At 45.4% G+C, this 17,655-nt stretch overlaps 1 protein-coding gene across 1 annotated transcript in view; it reads right to left on the bottom strand.

The window, feature by feature from the left end:
• Positions 1-17,219, bottom strand: part of LOC137541648 (adenosine deaminase-like) — a 53,472-nt gene extending 36,253 nt beyond the window's left edge. Inside the window, exons 1-2 of the mRNA XM_068263051.1 lie at positions 17,114-17,219; positions 2,478-2,539 (exon numbers count right to left, since the gene is read on the bottom strand). Of these exons, the coding sequence (XP_068119152.1) occupies positions 2,478-2,539; positions 17,114-17,149 (98 nt within the window). The 5' untranslated portion in view covers positions 17,150-17,219. The remainder of the gene's footprint in view (positions 1-2,477; positions 2,540-17,113) is intronic.
• Positions 17,220-17,655: the final 436 nt, after the last annotated feature.

Genomic DNA, 17,655 nt, shown 5'->3' with positions numbered 1-17,655 from the left:
GGGCGCCCTTTTTTTCCTGTCGGGCGCCCAATAGCCAATATTTTGCATTGCAGTCTATGGCGGCGCCCTTTTTGTCCTTTAGCCATATGCGCCCTTTTTTACTGGCCCGTGACTTGTGTCCCTGGGACAATCGATGGTATTTCTGATGATGATGAAAGCATCCTCTAGTAACCTGACCCGTGGGACCATAGTAGCGGTGTGCTACTGAAGTACCGCGGGTCACGCTTCTAGCATATCTCACGGTACGTACATGTGTAAGTAACGGTAATATTGCTGTGGGGACATGGTAAAATTACCGCGGCTTAATTATCAACCTGTTTGTGCGTATATGTGTGTGTATATGTGTGCGCGCGTATGTATGTGTGTGTGTGCGCGTATGTATGTGTGTGTGTGCGCGCGTATGTATGTGTGTGTGTGCGCGCGTATGTATGTGTGTGTTCGCGCGTGTATGTATGTATGTGTGTGTTCGCGCGTATGTATGTATGTGTGCGCGTGTATGTATGTATGTGTGCGCGTGTATGTATGTGTGTGTGCGCGTGTATGTCTGTGTGTGTGCGCGCGTATGTGTGTGTGCGCGTATGTATGTGTGTGTGCGCGCGTATGTATGTATGTGTGTGTGTGCGCGTATGTATGTGTATGTGTGTGTGCGCGTATGTATGTGTATGTGTGTGTGCGCGTATGTATGTGTGTGTGCGCGTATGTATGTGTATGTGTGTGTGTGCGCGTATGTGTGTATGTGTGTGTGTGTGCGCGTATGTATGTGTGTGTGCACCTATGTATGTGTGTGTGTGCGCGCGTATGTATGTATGTGTGTGTGCGCGTATGTATGTATGTGTGTGTGCGCGCGTATGTATGTGTGTGTGTGCGCGTATGTATGTGTGTGTGCGCGTATGTATGTGTGTGTGCGCGTATGTATGTGTGTGTGCGCGTATGTATGTGTATGTGTGTGTGTGCGCGTATGTGTGTGTGTGTGCGCATATGTATGTGTGTGTGCACCTATGTATGTGTGTGTGCGCGCGTATGTATGTATGTGTGTGTGCGCGCGTATGTATGTATGTGTGTGTGCGCGCGTATGTATGTGTGTGTGTGCGCGCGCGTATGTATGTGTGTGTGTGTGTGCGCGCGTGTGTATGTGTGTGTGTGCGCGCGTATGTATGTGTGTGTGTGCGCGCGTATGTATGTGTGTGTGCGCGTATGTATGTGTGTGTGCGCGTATGTATGTGTGTGTGCGCGTATGTATGTGTGTGTGCGCGTATGTATGTGTGTGTGCGCGTATGTATGTGTGTGTGCGCGTATGTATGTGTGTGTGCGCGTATGTATGTGTGTGTGCGCGTATGTATGTGTGTGTGCGCGTATGTATGTGTGTGTGCGCATGTATGTGTGTGCGCGTATGTATGTGTGTGTGCGCGTATGTATGTGTGTGTGCGCGTATGTATGTGTGTGTGCGCGTATGTATGTGTGTGTGCGCGTATGTATGTGTGTGTGCGCGTATGTATGTGTGTGTGCGCGTATGTATGTGTATGTGTGTGTGCGCGTATGTATGTGTATGTGTGTGTGCGCGTATGTATGTGTGTGTGCGCGTATGTATGTGTGTGTGCGCGTATGTATGTGTATGTGTGTGTGTGCGCGTATGTGTGTGTGTGTGCGCGTATGTATGTGTGTGTGCACCTATGTATGTGTGTGTGCGCGCGTATGTATGTATGTGTGTGTGCGCGCGTATGTATGTATGTGTGTGTGCGCGCGTATGTATGTGTGTGTGTGCGCGTATGTATGTGTGTGTGCGCGCGTATGTATGTGTGTGTGTGCGCGCGTATGTATGTGTGTGTGTGCGCGCGTATGTATGTGTGTGTGTGCGCGCGTATGTATGTGTGTGTGCGCGTATGTATGTGTGTGTGCGCGTATGTATGTGTGTGTGCGCGTATGTATGTGTGTGTGCGCGTATGTATGTGTGTGTGCGCGTATGTATGTGTGTGTGCGCGTATGTATGTGTGTGTGTGCGCGTATGTATGTGTGTGTGTGCGCGTATGTATGTGTGTGTGCGCGTATGTATGTGTGTGTGCGCGTATGTATGTGTGTGTGCGCGTATGTATGTGTGTGTGCGCGTATGTATGTGTGTGTGCGCGTATGTATGTGTGTGTGCGCGTATGTATGTGTGTGTGCGCATGTATGTGTGTGTGCGCGTATGTATGTGTGTGTGCGCGTATGTATGTGTGTGTGCGCGTATGTATGTGTGTGTGCGCGTATGTATGTGTGTGTGCGTGTATGTGTGTGTGCGCGTATGTATGTGTGTGTGCGCGTATGTATGTGTGTGTGCGCGTATGTATGTGTGTGTGCGCGTATGTATGTGTGTGTGCGCGTATGTATGTGTGTGTGTGCGCGTATGTATGTGTGTGTGCGCGTATGTATGTGTGTGTGCGCGTATGTATGTGTGTGTGCGCGTATGTATGTGTGTGTGCGCATGCACATAGAATGCTCACCTTGCATAATACAGAACTGTTTCAGGTCTTATACAGGCATCCAAGTGAACGTGGAGCTCCACCTGCATGAGAAATATAAAATTGAAGTACTATGTTAATAGCTCCCCTGCAATCTCAGAGACCCTCTTTCACTCAGTTTCGGTGGCTCTGGTGGTAAAGCAGCTAATTTTGGCACAACAGCGTACAGATCAGTACAGAGTTCCGCTACAGTGTAGCTAAATTCTGATAGCGGCAGGGACAGGACTTTAGTCTGAAGGGATAGTGTTAGGAGTTAGGCATGATGAAGTAGGCTAGAGTTAGGCATGGAGAGGGAAATTACAGTTAGGTATGGAGAGGGAGGTTAGTGCCAAGCATGGAGAGGGAGATAAGTGTTAGGCATGGAGAGGGAGGTTAGTGCTAGGTAGAGTAGAGGGGAGAATAGTGTTAGGCAGAGAAGAGGGGAGGTTAGTGTTAGGCAGAGAAGAGGGGAGGTTAGCGTTAGGCAGAGAAGAGGGGAGCTTAGTGTTAGGCATGGAGAGGGAGGTTCGTTTTAGGTAGAGGAGAGGGAGAAAAGTGTTCGGCAGAAGAGAGGGGGGGGGGGGGGTTAGTGTTAGGTATGGAGAGGGAGGTTAGTGTTAGGTAGAGGAGAGGGGAGAAAAGTGTTAGGCAGAGGAGAGGGGGGGGGGGGGGTTAGTGTTAGGCAGAGGAGAGGGAGGTTAGTGTTAGGCAGAGAAGAGGGGAGGTTAGTGTTAGGCAGAGTAGAGGGGAGGTTAGTGTTAAGCAAGCATGAACTGGGAGGTTAGTGTTAGGCATGGACTAGCAGGTTAGTGTAAAGGTGGTCATAAACTAGATGACCACCATATTCGACCATCAGATAGATCCCTCTCAGATCACATCTAATCTGTGAGGGATTGAATCCTTCCACACATTGTACACAGATTTTTGAAAATCTGTAAAGCCGCAAAATGCCCGATGATCCCCCCAGGTCTCCCCTATATCTGTGTGCACCCCCACTGGGCCATGCAGCATGTTGGCAGTGTAGCTTACACTCAGCTATCTGCCAACACTTGTTTTCTCTCCATCACCACCCAGGCCACTCCCTCCATCGACTGTCTCGTGACAAACCCTAGAGGCTTGGTGATGCTGCGTACCTTATGTAACCACGTATGGGCCGAGCCTCTAGTGTTCGGCATCTACTGTTAATAACGGGACAGAGGTGAAAGAAAGAAGAGTCAGGGAGGAGCGCCCTGGGTGACAATGGAGAGAAGACATACGCGGGTGGACAGGTGAGTGTAAGCCTCCCTGTCAATACTTTGCATGTCGGTTGTCCTGAAATCTAACACCACTACTGACGTGCTACCAACCCACTGCCAATTGAGCAATATCTTCCATCCAGTGCGATCGACTGTTTTGTTTGATTCTGACATTTTGAAATGGTTGAACTCGATGGACTGTGGTTGAGCTCGATGGACTCTGGTTGAACTCGATGGACGTATGTCTTTTTTTCAACCCAAACAAAAATAACTATGAAATCAATCGAACAGGCATTCAGGGGCGTAGCAATAGGGGGTGCAGCGGTAGCGACCGCATCGGGGCCCTTGGGCCAGAGGGGCCCCGAAGGGCCCTCCCTCAACTACAGTATTAGCTCTCTATTGGTCCTGTGCTCATAACTATCACTTCTATAGATACTTTGAATAGTGGTAATCATTAACAAACTGTTCCCCATCCCCTTCTTGCACCTCAGACACTATAGTTGCCATTGGCAGGTTTTGGTGCGCCGTATCAATTGTTATGTATAGAGTGGTTGGGGGGCCCCATTGTAAAGCTTGCATCGGGGCCCACAGCTCCTTAGCTACGCCACTGCAGGCATTGTTTGTGGAATCAATTTGTTGCAGATTCGATCACAGTGATTTAATCTGCTGGATATTAACAGGAAAAGCTGAGAAGTGTATGGCCACCTCTAGGGGATCGGTTGAAAAGGTCGCCCGAGCTGTCTGTATGAAAAGGGCGCCGCCATAGACATCAATGTTATTTCTGGAAATATGGGCTACAAGGTGTAGAAAAGGGCGCCCAAGTTTTGATATAGGCTACAAGCGGACTCCCCTTTGTAGCCCATATTTTTTCCGCTACAAGGTTTTCGGCTACAAGCGGGCTCCCCTTTGTAGCCCATATTTTTTCGGCTACAAGGTTTTCGGCTACAAGCGGACTCCCCTTTGTAGCCCATATTTTTTCGGCTACAAGGTTTTCGGCTACAAGCGGGCTCCCCTTTGTAGCCAGTATTTTTTTCGGCTACAAGGTTTTCGGCTACAGTTAGGTGCCCCTTTGTAGCCCATATTATTGCCTTTTTTTCCAGCCTAAGTTTTTATATGGGCTACAAGTGCTGGGAGCCGAATTATTTCATTCCCCCACTATCCATGGCGGCCTGGATGGGGAATAGTAATTAACACATCCCGGAGTTTTTTTTCTAGCCAAAGTTTTTATATGGGCTACAAGCGCTGGAAGCCAAATTATTTCATTCCCCCACTATCCATGGCGGCCTGGAGGGGGAATAGTAATTTATACATCCCGGAGTTTTTTCGTAGCCGAAGTTTTTATATGGGCTACACCAGGCGCCTTTTTTGTAGCCGAAGTTTATATGGGCTACACCAGGCACCTTTTTTGTAGCCGAAGTTTATATGGGCTACACCAGGCGCCTTTTTTTACCGGTGCCCTTTTCATGTAGACCCCACATCTAGTCACCGAGAGGAAGGTCACTGGTAGGGGAGGAGATATTACTGATATATTAACTGTCTGTAAAAACTCACACCTGATGCAACTGCAGCTAAAATAAATGTACACCGTTCTTTTGTGAATTGGTGAAATCTGCAGCTCATGCTGTTATACCTTTTGAAAGCACATACATTTTCTTTGTTATGTGATGTTGAATAAACAGGTTGAATGCTTTTTATCTTTTTATTTGCTGCCATCTAGTGGAAAACAGGTAAATTTCACATCCAATCACCAAACTTATTAACAGTACCTTCTTGCTCACATAAAACTAAATATTTTTAAATCCCTTTTGTTTTATTAAATTGAGGGCAACTTTTTTTTTTAAGTAGGGAGGTCTTACAAGTTTCAATTAGACCTGTGTAAAATCTTCACAATGGCTTATCTGGGATTTCTGTAATATCGCTATTTCCCAAGTCCTATTTATTATATATTTATATAGCGCTGACCACTTCCACGATGCTTTAGCAAAATATGTGCTCTTTCCCAAAATTTCACAAATGTCGGGAGTTCCAATGAGACATCCCCAGAAATGGATTAAGATGAAATAAGGACCTAGGTAAAACAGCCGTTTTTGCCCACTGCTGATGGTTACCTGGCTCTTAAAAGCAAGCTTTGGTGGGGACTAGCATCCACAAAGTCCCTAGATTCTCTCCAGGTATTAGACAACTGCCTAGGTTTAGAAAAAGTGGGGGGAAGGCTGCGCATCTCCTCGCTCTCCAACTGCCTAGGTTTGCCTTGTGGATGATACAACCAGGGCCGGATTTCTGGCAAGGCCACATAGGCCATGGCCTAGGGCACCAGAAATTTAGGGGCGGCTCAGTGAGGGGCAGTAAAGCTGTTCTATGCAGCCATCCCTATCTACAAGGACAGCTTTACCCTTTGAACCCTCTGTCCTGTACTTGTGTCATCCCTGCAAGACCTGTAAGCTCTATCATGCAGGTACACATCAGCCTAAGTCTCATGGTGACACAATGGTTCCATCATTAACGAGATAGCAAGCATAACATAAAAGTTCTTAAGGAAAACATAACATAGTCTATAAGCATATTACTAAAATAGTTATTGTCTGTGACATCCAATGATGGAAAGTATGTAGAATTCTCATTGGGGCACACGGAGATAACAACCATACAGACGGTATAGTTGGCCTTGGGCGGTAAAAAGTACAAATCCGGCCCTGGATACAACAACTCATAAGAGCGGAAGGTGATCAGAACAGACCTTGTCATTTAGGTCTTTGGTTCTGGTAAGTGTCCTTCTGCTGTTATTTTTGGTGCTGGCCTGGGAATTCTAGTAAATTAGAGGCAATGTTTTAAAGAAATCTTGTCGCTAACTGTGCCTCAGAGTGCCAAAAGTGCTTCATAGCTGTTAAGCTTGTTTCTTGAAGAGCTTCATAGCTGTTTAGTTTGTTTCTAGAAGTGCTATGGCTTGCAGGGTGCAAAGTCCATCTGTCATATTGCAGAGTAGAGCAATATCGATTGGGACGGATCTGTATAAACCATCCCCATACCAGCAGCAGTAAATGTCCTTAAAGCAGGGCCGGATTTACCATAAGTCATTTTAGGCACGTGCCTACAGCCTCCTTATGTAGAAGAGGCGGCTCTCCTCCCCAAGTGTCCCCCCTACCCATTGGGGGGATACTTAATACTGAGGTTGGGGCACATCTGGCTCCCTATACTTGAAGTGGGGGACACATCTTTTTTGCAGCTTCCAGGATGCGGTTGACAGGTGAGTGGTTAGGGAGGGGGCCGTGTGGGAGATGTGCCTACACGGGGCGTCCCTGTAAATGATTCAATCTACGATTGCATCCAACCGAAGCCTCCCACCATGCTAGATTTGGTACAGCAGGCAAAGGGTGTATGACAGTACACCTGATTGGCTGACTGGCGTCTGCTGGCCAGATAAACAATAACAACAATAACAATAATATTTATATAGCGCTTTTCTCCCTGGGGACTCAAAGCGCTGTGACCCTGCATTATGCAGTCTCAAAGGCTCGGGAAAAGAGGTGAGTTTTTAGCCTTTTTTTAAAGCTGTCCAGAGAAGGAGCCTCTCGTACTGATTGTGGAAGTGAGTTCCATAGAGTAGGGGCTGCGTAGGAAAAGGCCCGAGCACTAAATGTTAAGTGTATCCTGGGAATAACCAGCTTCATCTTGTTGGCAGAGCGGAGGGTGCGTGGAGGGGCATAAAGTTCCAATAGATCCGCTATGTATTTGGGTCCCATGTGGTGTAGAGCCCTGAATGTGAGCAGGCAGATCTTAAAATTGATTCTCCATTTTACTGGCAACCAGTGAAGTTTGCAGTACTGGGGTGATATGTGAGCTGCGGGGGGCATTGGCTAGGAGTCTGGCTGCAGCATTCTGCACTAGCTGTAAGGGGCACAGAGCCTTATCTGTAGATCCGATGAACAGGGCGTTGCAGTAGTCTAGGCGGGAGGATACAAATGCGTGAACCAGGGCAGGTAGGTCTTCAGCTGGGATAAGGTGTTTGATTTTCGCTATATTTCTTAGATGGAAGAAGGAAGACTTGACGACAGCTGATACCTGCTGTCTGAGTTTTAGATTTCCATCCAGGATCACCCCAAGGTTTCGCACAGAGTCTTTATACTGTACAGTATCTCCCCCAATTGCTAGTTTGAGGTGGTGAGCGTGAGTTCAGCCTCAGCCAGCTGGTGTTCATCCAATTTTGTAAATCCACTAGACACGCATTTATGGATGCTGATGGGTCTTGGGTGCCAGGCTTGAAGGACAGATACAGTTGTGTGTCATCTGCATAACAATGGTATCCTAGGCCATAGTTCTGGATTATTTTGCCCAGTGGGAGCATGTAGGCTGCAAAGAGTAATGGTGATAGTACAGAACCCTGTGGAACTCCATAGGCAAGTGGCACTGGATTAGAGTAGTGTGTGCCCAGACATACTTGCTGTGTCCTGCCAGATAGGAAGGTCTGAAACCAGCTAAGAACAGTACCCCTTAGGCCACAGTAATTCCTCAGTCGCTGGATAAGAATTTCATGATCCACAGTATCAAATGCTGCTGACAAGTCAAGAAGAATCAGAATTGAGCAATCACCCTTGTCCCTTGCAGTAAGTAGATCATTCATTACTCGGACTAATGCTGTTTCAGTGCTGTGCCTTTTCCTGAATCCTGACTGAAAAGTATCAAAGATGTTGTTATCTGTAAGCCTGGCTTCTAGCTGGTTGGCGACTGCTTTCTCGATAACTTTTGATAGGAATGGTAAGTTCGCCCAGATAGAGGCAGGACATTTCTCTAGCTGGGAGTTAGCAACTGTGTTTGGACACATCTACTACATAGATTTATGGGGTTACCAAATGCGGAGGAGGGATGCCTACCTAATATGGGAGTGTGGCCTGAGGTGAGAGGCGGGGTTAGGGCGCCAGAACGCCTATGCCTACAGGCTCCTGAGCTGTAAATCTGGCTCTGCCTTAGAGGAAACATAAAGCAAATTGTGCAGCTCCATGATATACTTACCCGGGGCTTCCTCCAGCCCCTTGTAGCCGACATATCCCATGCAGCATCTCCGCTCGCAGCCATACAGATGCAGTGATACAGATGTGTTGGAAGAATGTGGTGGCAAGACTGGTGCTTAGTGGTGAGATGTGGAACTCTATGGAGAATGGGCATTATGGTTTTTATACCACGATTCAGAGTGTAATTTAGAAAACAGTTGTAACAAATACAAAGAACTTAGATTAGAACATCCAACACGAGAAGCTTGTGAAACAACATCCCAAGAATGAGGAAAAACCCTTGATGCCTAGAGATGGCCACACCTGTTGAAAGTTGGAGAGACAAAGGAGTAGGAGTTTGGAGAAGAGGTCTGTGGAGTTGGACATCTGGAGACCATTGGTGACTTTGGTGAAGGATCTTTTAAAAGAATTCTGGCGGGGGAACCCTGGCTAGAGTATCAAACTATCAAAGTTTGGATTCTTTTCACTGTGGGTCAAGTTCCCAGACAGTTCTGTAAGGAAATGCCATTTAGGGCTGTACTATGCATCGCTCACCTGGAAAAAAGAACATAGATCAGCTGCTCTGAAATTCCTGGTCTGTATGCTCTCTCCAGGGATCGACTATAAACATCGAGACAGGGCTCACACTTCCAAACAAAAAGAAAGATTGCCTATATAAGTCCACAATTCAACTACGGTAAAAAAAAATCCATATAATCCTTTATTTAAACAACTTCTCAAGTACAAAAGATCTGATCATTATCAGAGCTCCTGCAACAATGCTAGTGATCAGTGTAATCATACAAATTGCATGTGTATTAGTTCTACATTAAGCATAACCAGATATATTAGTACAAAAAAGGTCCAGTGTCAATCAAAAAATTGTAAAAAAAAAAAAAGCAAAAGGCTGCTGTAAAAACAGATCAAAGTGACTAGTCAAAAAATTTGAGGACTTTTGTATAAAAAGTATATCGGTATGTAAACAGACTGTGCAGAGAGGCAAGATATTTCACAACCTGCATATAAATCTGCAATAGGCAAACAAAGTGCTAATGCAAAGTGAATACTGGTAAGTGATATAGAGGTAAAATACCGCTTACCCAAGGAGGCCAGCCGAGAAGCTGCAAGCACACAGGGACTGTCTCCCCGTCTCCTGCACGGTGCTGGCCTCCTTGGGTAAGCGGCGTTTCACCTCTAGCACGGATTTATAGACAGGATCATGTGAAATATCTTGCCTCTTTGCACGGGTCCATCTGAAAATGGCGCCTGAGAATAATGGCGCACGGTGTTGCCGCTAATCCGTTTGTCGCTTATCGCTATTTAACGTTAAAGCCTTATCGTTATTTAGCGTTAACACACAGAACCCTCTCTGTACCTATCCCTAACCCCTAAACCCCCCCGGTGGTGCCTAACCCTAACCACCCCCCTGGTGGTGCCTAACCCTAACCACCCCCCTGGTGGTGCCTAACCCTAACCACCCCCCTGGTGGTGCCTAACCCTAAATCTCCCCTGGTGGTGCCTAACCCTAACCTTGACAGTGTTACATTAAATCCATTCACTGTTTTGCAGTTAAATAACTTCTGCAGTTTGGCTTATGTAGGGCGCTATTGATAAATAACGTCTGCTGTTTGGCATATGAACGGCACTATTGATAAATAACGTTACTGTGCGCAATAACGTCTGCTGTTTGGCATATAAACGGCACTATTGTTTAATAACATTAGTGTGGGCAATAACGTCTGCTGTTTGGCATATGAATGGCACTATTGATAAATAACGTTAGTGTGGGCAATAACGTCTGCTGTTTGGCATATAACGGCACTATTGATAAATAACGTTACAGTGCGCAATAACGTCTGCTGTTTGGCATATGAACGGCACTATTGATAAATAACATTACTGTGCACAATAACGTCTGCTGTTTGGCATATGAATGGCACTATTGATAAATAACGTTAGTGTGGGCAATAACGTCTGCTGTTTGGCATATAACGGCACTATTGATAAATAACGTTACAGTGCGCAATAACGTCTGCTGTTTGGCATATGAACGGCACTATTGATAAATAACATTACTGTGCACAATAACGTCTGCTGTTTGGCATATAACGGCACTATTGATAAATAACGTTACAGTGCACAATAACGTCTGCTGTTTGGCATATGAATGGCACTATTGATAAATAACGTTACTGTGCACAATAACGTCTGCTGTTTGGCATATAACGGCACTATTGATAAATAACGTTACAGTGCACAATAACGTCTGCTGTTTGGCATATGAACGGCACTATTGATAAATAACGTTAGTGTGGGCAATAACGTCTGCTGTTTGGCATATGAATGGCACTATTGATAAATAACGTTAGTGTGGGCAATAACGTCTGCTGTTTGGCATATGAATGGCACTATTGATAAATTGATAAATAACGTTACTGTGCGCAATAACGTCTGCTGTTTGGCATATGAACGGCACTATTGATAAATAACGTTAGTGTGGGCAATAACGTCTGCTGTTTGGCATATGAATGGCACTATTGATAAATAACGTTACTGTGCACAATAACCTCTGCTGTTTGGCATATGAATGGCACTATTGATAAATAACGTTAGTGTGGGCAATAACGTCTGCTGTTTGGCATATGAATGGCACTATTGATAAATAACATTACTGTGCACAATAACGTCTGCTGTTTGGCATATGAATGGCACTATTGATAAATAACGTTACTGTGCACAATAACGTCTGCTGTTTGGCATATAACGGCACTATTGATAAATAACGTTACAGTGCACAATAACGTCTGCTGTTTGGCATATGAACGGCACTATTGATAAATAACGTTAGTGTGGGCAATAACGTCTGCTGTTTGGCATATGAATGGCACTATTGATAAATAACGTTAGTGTGGGCAATAACGTCTGCTGTTTGGCATATGAATGGCACTATTGATAAATTGATAAATAACGTTACTGTGCGCAATAACGTCTGCTGTTTGGCATATGAACGGCACTATTGATAAATAACGTTAGTGTGGGCAATAACGTCTGCTGTTTGGCATATGAATGGCACTATTGATAAATAACATTACTGTGCACAATAACGTCTGCTGTTTGGCATATGAATGGCACTATTGATAAATAACGTTACTGTGCACAATAACGTCTGCTGTTTGGCATATGAACGGCGCTATTGATAAATAACGTTACTGTGCACAATAACGTCTGCTGTTTGGCATATGAATGGCACTATTGATAAATAACGTTACTGTGCACAATAACGTCTGCTGTTTGGCATATAACGGCACTATTGATAAATAACGTTACAGTGCACAATAACGTCTGCTGTTTGGCATATGAACGGCACTATTGATAAATAACGTTAGTGTGGGCAATAACGTCTGCTGTTTGGCATATGAATGGCACTATTGATAAATAACGTTAGTGTGGGCAATAACGTCTGCTGTTTGGCATATGAATGGCACTATTGATAAATTGATAAATAACGTTACTGTGCGCAATAACGTCTGCTGTTTGGCATATGAACGGCACTATTGATAAATAACGTTAGTGTGGGCAATAACGTCTGCTGTTTGGCATATGAATGGCACTATTGATAAATAACATTACTGTGCACAATAACGTCTGCTGTTTGGCATATGAATGGCACTATTGATAAATAACGTTACTGTGCACAATAACGTCTGCTGTTTGGCATATGAATGGCACTATTGATAAATAACGTTACTGTGCACAATAACGTCTGCTGTTTGGCATATGAACGGCGCTATTGATAAATAACGTTACTGTGCACAATAACGTCTGCTGTTTGGCATATGAATGGCACTATTGATTAGAGTTGGGCCGAACCTCCGATTTTAGGTTCGCGAACCGGGTTCGCGAACTTTCGCGGAAGGTTCGGTTCGCGTTAAAGTTCGCGAACCGCAATAGACTTCAATGGGGATGCGAACTTTGAAAAAAAAAAAAAATTATGCTGGCCACAAAAGTGATGGAAAAGATGTTTCAAGGGGTCTAACACCTGGAGGGGGGCATGGCGGAGTGGGATACACGCCAAAAGTCACCGGGAAAAATCTGGATTTGACGCAAAGCAGCGTTTTAAGGGCAGAAATCACATTGAATGCTAAATGACAGGCCTAAAGTGCTTTAAAACATCTTGCATGTGTATACATCAATCAGGGAGTGTAATTAAGGTACTGCTTCACACTGACACACCAAACTCCACTGAACAGAACAGGTATGCAGTGGCGGGTTCACTGAACAGAACAGGTATGCAGTGGCGGGTCCACTGAACAGGTATACAGTGGCGGGTCCACTGAACAGAACAGGTATGCAGTGGCGGGTTCACTAAACAGGTATACAGTGGCGGGTCCACTGAACAGAACAGGTATGCAGTGGTGGGTTCACAGAACAGGTATGCAGTGGCAGGATCAATGAACAGGTATGCAGTGGCAGGATCACTGAACAGGTATGCAGTGGCAGGATCAATGAACAGGTATGCAGTGGCAGGATCAATGAACAGGTATGCAGTGGCAGGATCAATGAACAGGTATGCAGTGGCAGGATCAATGAACAGGTATGCAGTGGCAGGATCAATGAACAGGTATGCAGTGGCAGGATTAATGAACAGGTATGCAGTGGCAGGATCACTGAACAGGTATGCAGTGGCAGGATCAATGAACAGGTATGCAGTGGCAGGATCAATGAACAGGTATGCAGTGGCAGGATCAATGAACAGGTATGCAGTGGCAGGATCAATGAACAGGTATGCAGCCAGGGACAAGCTAAGGCTAACTAATCTTTCCCTATGAGAGACTGCAGTAGCTCGCCCTACTCTAACTAATGCAGGCACACGAGTGGCCACGGCCGCCGCTGCCTGCCTATATAAGGGGGGGTGGGGCTCCAGGGGCTAGTGTAGCCTAATTGGCTACACTGGGCCTGCTGACTGTGATGTAGAGGGTCAAAGTTGACCCTCAGTGCATTATGGGGCGAACCGCAATGGGGCGAACTTTTCCGCAATAAAGTTCGCGTGCGGTACCCGCACGCGAACCACCTAGGTTCGCGCGAACCAGGTTCGCCGGCGAACCGTTCGGCCCAACTCTACTATTGATAAATAACGTTAGTGTGGGCAATAACGTCTGCTGTTTGGCATATGAATGGCACTATTGATAAATAACGTTAGTGTGGGCAATAACGTCTGCTGTTTGGCATATGAACGGCGCTATTGATAAATAACGTTACTGTGCACAATAACCTCTGCTGTTTGGCATATGAACGGCACTATTGGTAAATAACGTTACTGTGCACAATAACGTCTGCTGTTTGGCATATGAATGGCACTATTGATAAATAACGTTACTGTGCACAATAACGTCTGCTGTTTGGCATATGAACGGCACTATTGGTAAATAACGTTACTGTGCACAATAACGTCTGCTGTTTGGCATATGAACGGCACTATTGGTAAATAACGTTACTGTGCGCCATTATTATGTAGTACTAACGATAAATAGCGATAAGCGCATCTTTTTAATGCGGCGCCATTTGTATGCATAGGCGCTATGCGCCATTATTCACTGATCCGCTTTGCACAGTCTGTTTACATACCGGATATACTTTTTATACAAAAGTCCACACTTTTTTTTTTTACTAGTCACTTTGATCTGTTTTTTACAGCAGCGTTTTGTTTTTTTTACAATTTTGGGATGGAAACTGGACCTTTTTTGTACTACTATATCTTGTTATGCTCAATGTAGAACTAATATACATGCACTTTGTATGATTACACTGCATTGTTGCAGCAGCTCTGATAACGATCAGATCTTTGGGGAGATTTTAAGCGTTTTAAATGTTTTTATGTATTTAGGAATTGTTTAAATAGAGGATTATATGGATTTTTTTTTCACCGTAGTTGAATTGTGGACTTATTATATACTAATTATTGTCCTTAAAATAGGCACTCTTTCTTTTTGTTTGGATGTTATGGTTATTGCCTTAGAGGAATAATTATAGTCACTGTGATAGTTCAGCTTTGCCTTTGGATTGAATACTATGTAGGGCTCACACTTGTCTGCTTTCGTGTGCCTTTTTGCATAGGAAAGTGCATTTAAACTGAAAACCCACGTCAATCAATAGGCTAGTTAACGCTTAGGCCTGGAACCCACTGAAAACCGCAAACGCAAAACGCAACCGCTAGCGTTTTGTCTGAGCGGTTTGCAAGCGGATTCATGCGCGTTTTGGGTTGTGTTTTGCAACATTGTATTTTTTTCCCCAGCGGGTGCCTAGCGTTTTGCGTTTTGCGTTTTTATCCTGATTGGTCCTGTGAATTATTTTTAATTTTGTTACAGTGTGCTGAACCGCAAAACGCTAGCAAAACCGCTCAGTTTAGGTTTTGCTGAGCGTTTCTGCTAGCGTTTCAATACTTTACATTGAAGCGCTAACGCTCCCAAAATGCTGCAGGTCCTGCGTTTGCGTTTCTGGGAAACGCAAACGCTCCTGTGGAAGTTGCCCCATCCATTAACATTAGCCCAGCGTTTTGGCAAACTGCTAGCGTATCGCAGTGCTGCCAAAACGCTGCCAAAAGCGCTCCTGTGGGTTCCAGCCCTTAGGGTTGGTTCACACGATCAATAAATGTAAAGTTTTCAGCAGCTGATGAAAGGGCATACATGCAAAAAATGGCATCTGCGGATTAGCACAGGGATAAGCTGAAAAACATTTCACCCTGATCCTGAAGAAGTCCTGGTGGCGTTAATTACTACCCCCCCTCCAGGCCGTCGTGGATTTAGTGGAAAGATGTAATTCGGCTGCCAGCTATTGCAGGCTGCCAAATACATTTTTATAGTATTTTGGGCTCTGTCAGATTACTGTTCGGGAATCACAATGCACATTACAGCCTATGGCAGCGCATGGATGAAAGGGATCTACTGTCGTTCTATGAATGGAAGGCAGTTTTTAGATGATGGTAATAGAGGTTGGCGTTATTTGTGTAAATGTTATGATAGATCCTCGTCTCTTTTTGGACGCTTTATGTAGCATTGGCTGCATTTGTGCAGTGTTGTCAAGTTGTGATGCGACGATGCAACAAGCAGAACCAATGTGAACAGATGCCAGGGTTGCTTTTCTGTGTGATAACAGAAAAGCGTTCAGCACTGGCTAAATGAGCTGCCGCAGGCCGACCTGCCTGCTGTCCATCTGAACCAGCCCTGAAGGACAACTGAAGTGATCGGTATGTTGAGGCTGCCATATTTATTTCATTTTAAACGATACCAGATGCCTGGCAGCCCTGCTGGTCTATTTGGCTGCAGTAGTATCTAAATAGCACCAGAAACAAGTATGCAGCTAATCTTGTCAGATCTGACAATATCAGAAACACCTGATCTGCTGCATGCTTGTTCAGGCTTATGGCTGGAAGTATTAGAGGCAGAGGATCAGCAGAACAGCCAGGCAACTGCTATTGCTTAAAAGGAAATAAATATGGCAGCCTCCATATCCCTCTCGTTACAGTTCTCCTTTAAATGCTTTTTGGGGGGGCAGAAAAAAGATCCTGCAACATAATTTTACACGGTCTGTGTGTTTTTCTTATCAATTACATTAGCTGCTGTGAAAAACCACACACTTTTTTTCTGCATGCAAACACAAGGGGCTTGATTCACAAAGCGGTGATAACTCAGTTATCACGCCTAAAAGACTTTAGGCGTAATAACCTTTGCACCAGCAAAGTTATCACCCCTTTGTGCTCTAACTCGCGCGAAGTTATGCGCGCGCAAAGTCCCATAGGGCTTAATGGGCACTTCGCGCGAAGCACGGTGCGCTGCGCGCGCAAAACTTTGCGCGCGGGAGTTCGCGCTAATTCCTTCAGATCACGCCTAAACTAAGTTTAGGCGTGATAAAGGGCTTTTCACCAGCGTGCTAACTGTTAGCACCGCTTTGTGAATCAGGCCCAAGGTGTGCAGAAATGGCATGCAAAAAAAATTCACACAGAAAACATGACATGTGTGAAACCGGCCTAATGCATGCAGGAAACACTCACTTCTATAAGCAGGTAAGGTTACACTGGCAGCCTCCACAGGAGGAAATATTAATAACTAGTAGACCTAAGCCTGTTTCAAAACGTGCTCTAGGTCTGTGTTGAAACCCAGCCTCCCTCCCCCCTCTCCTCCCCTTCCTTCCTTCTCATCCTCCCCCGTGACCGCCCTTCGCACACCCGCCGCACGCCCCTTCTGGCCCCGTCCTGCCTCATCTCTCCTCAGTCTCTGCGTCCCTCCCTGCACATGCGCAGTAGCGCAAAACACGGGACTCCCACCCACACACAGGAAGTGCAGGGATGGGACACAGAGACAAAGGGGTTTTATTATAGAGGATTCTGATAGACACCTGCGAATGATGTTCTGGATCTGCTTACCTTTGGCTTGTTAAAGACTGTAAAGAGATCCTCCATTCCTGCAGCTTAGTGGCACGTTCTCTGGCTGATGAGTCGATGTAATCTTGGTTGGACGTTAGCCTGTGGGGTGTGGTTAAGTGTTCATATGATACCCGGAAACACAGATATGGCCAGTCTCCAGAATGTCACATGCAACGAGGTAGAAAAGGAAGGAGTTCCACACAATGACAAAAGAATCTTGTGCTTCTCATACAGATACACGTGTGTGACCTTCCTACCAGTCTTGCTATGTCCACACCTCTCAACTCAGAAAAAAAGGACATCTTTGAGGCCCCTTTTACACTAGCAGGTAATTACTCTCTTTTTGCTGCAAAAGCACGTCTATGAAGACTTTCACAGTCAGGGGAGCACTGGGCAGGGGGAAAGGGGAGAGATTTCCCCCCAGGCTGCCTCTCATTTAATGATTTAGGGCTGGCCGATTCACCAATCCTTTTGATGATTATTATTGAATCAGATGAAAACCTGTGCTGCCACAAGCATGCCCAATCAACGATTTGACTGAT

Source organism: Hyperolius riggenbachi, chromosome 12, assembly GCF_040937935.1.
Source record: "Hyperolius riggenbachi isolate aHypRig1 chromosome 12, aHypRig1.pri, whole genome shotgun sequence".
In the NCBI taxonomy this organism is placed as follows: domain Eukaryota; kingdom Metazoa; phylum Chordata; class Amphibia; order Anura; family Hyperoliidae; genus Hyperolius; species Hyperolius riggenbachi.
Note: the sequence above shows the minus strand (reverse complement) of the source record. Positions and strands in the feature narration are given on the sequence as shown.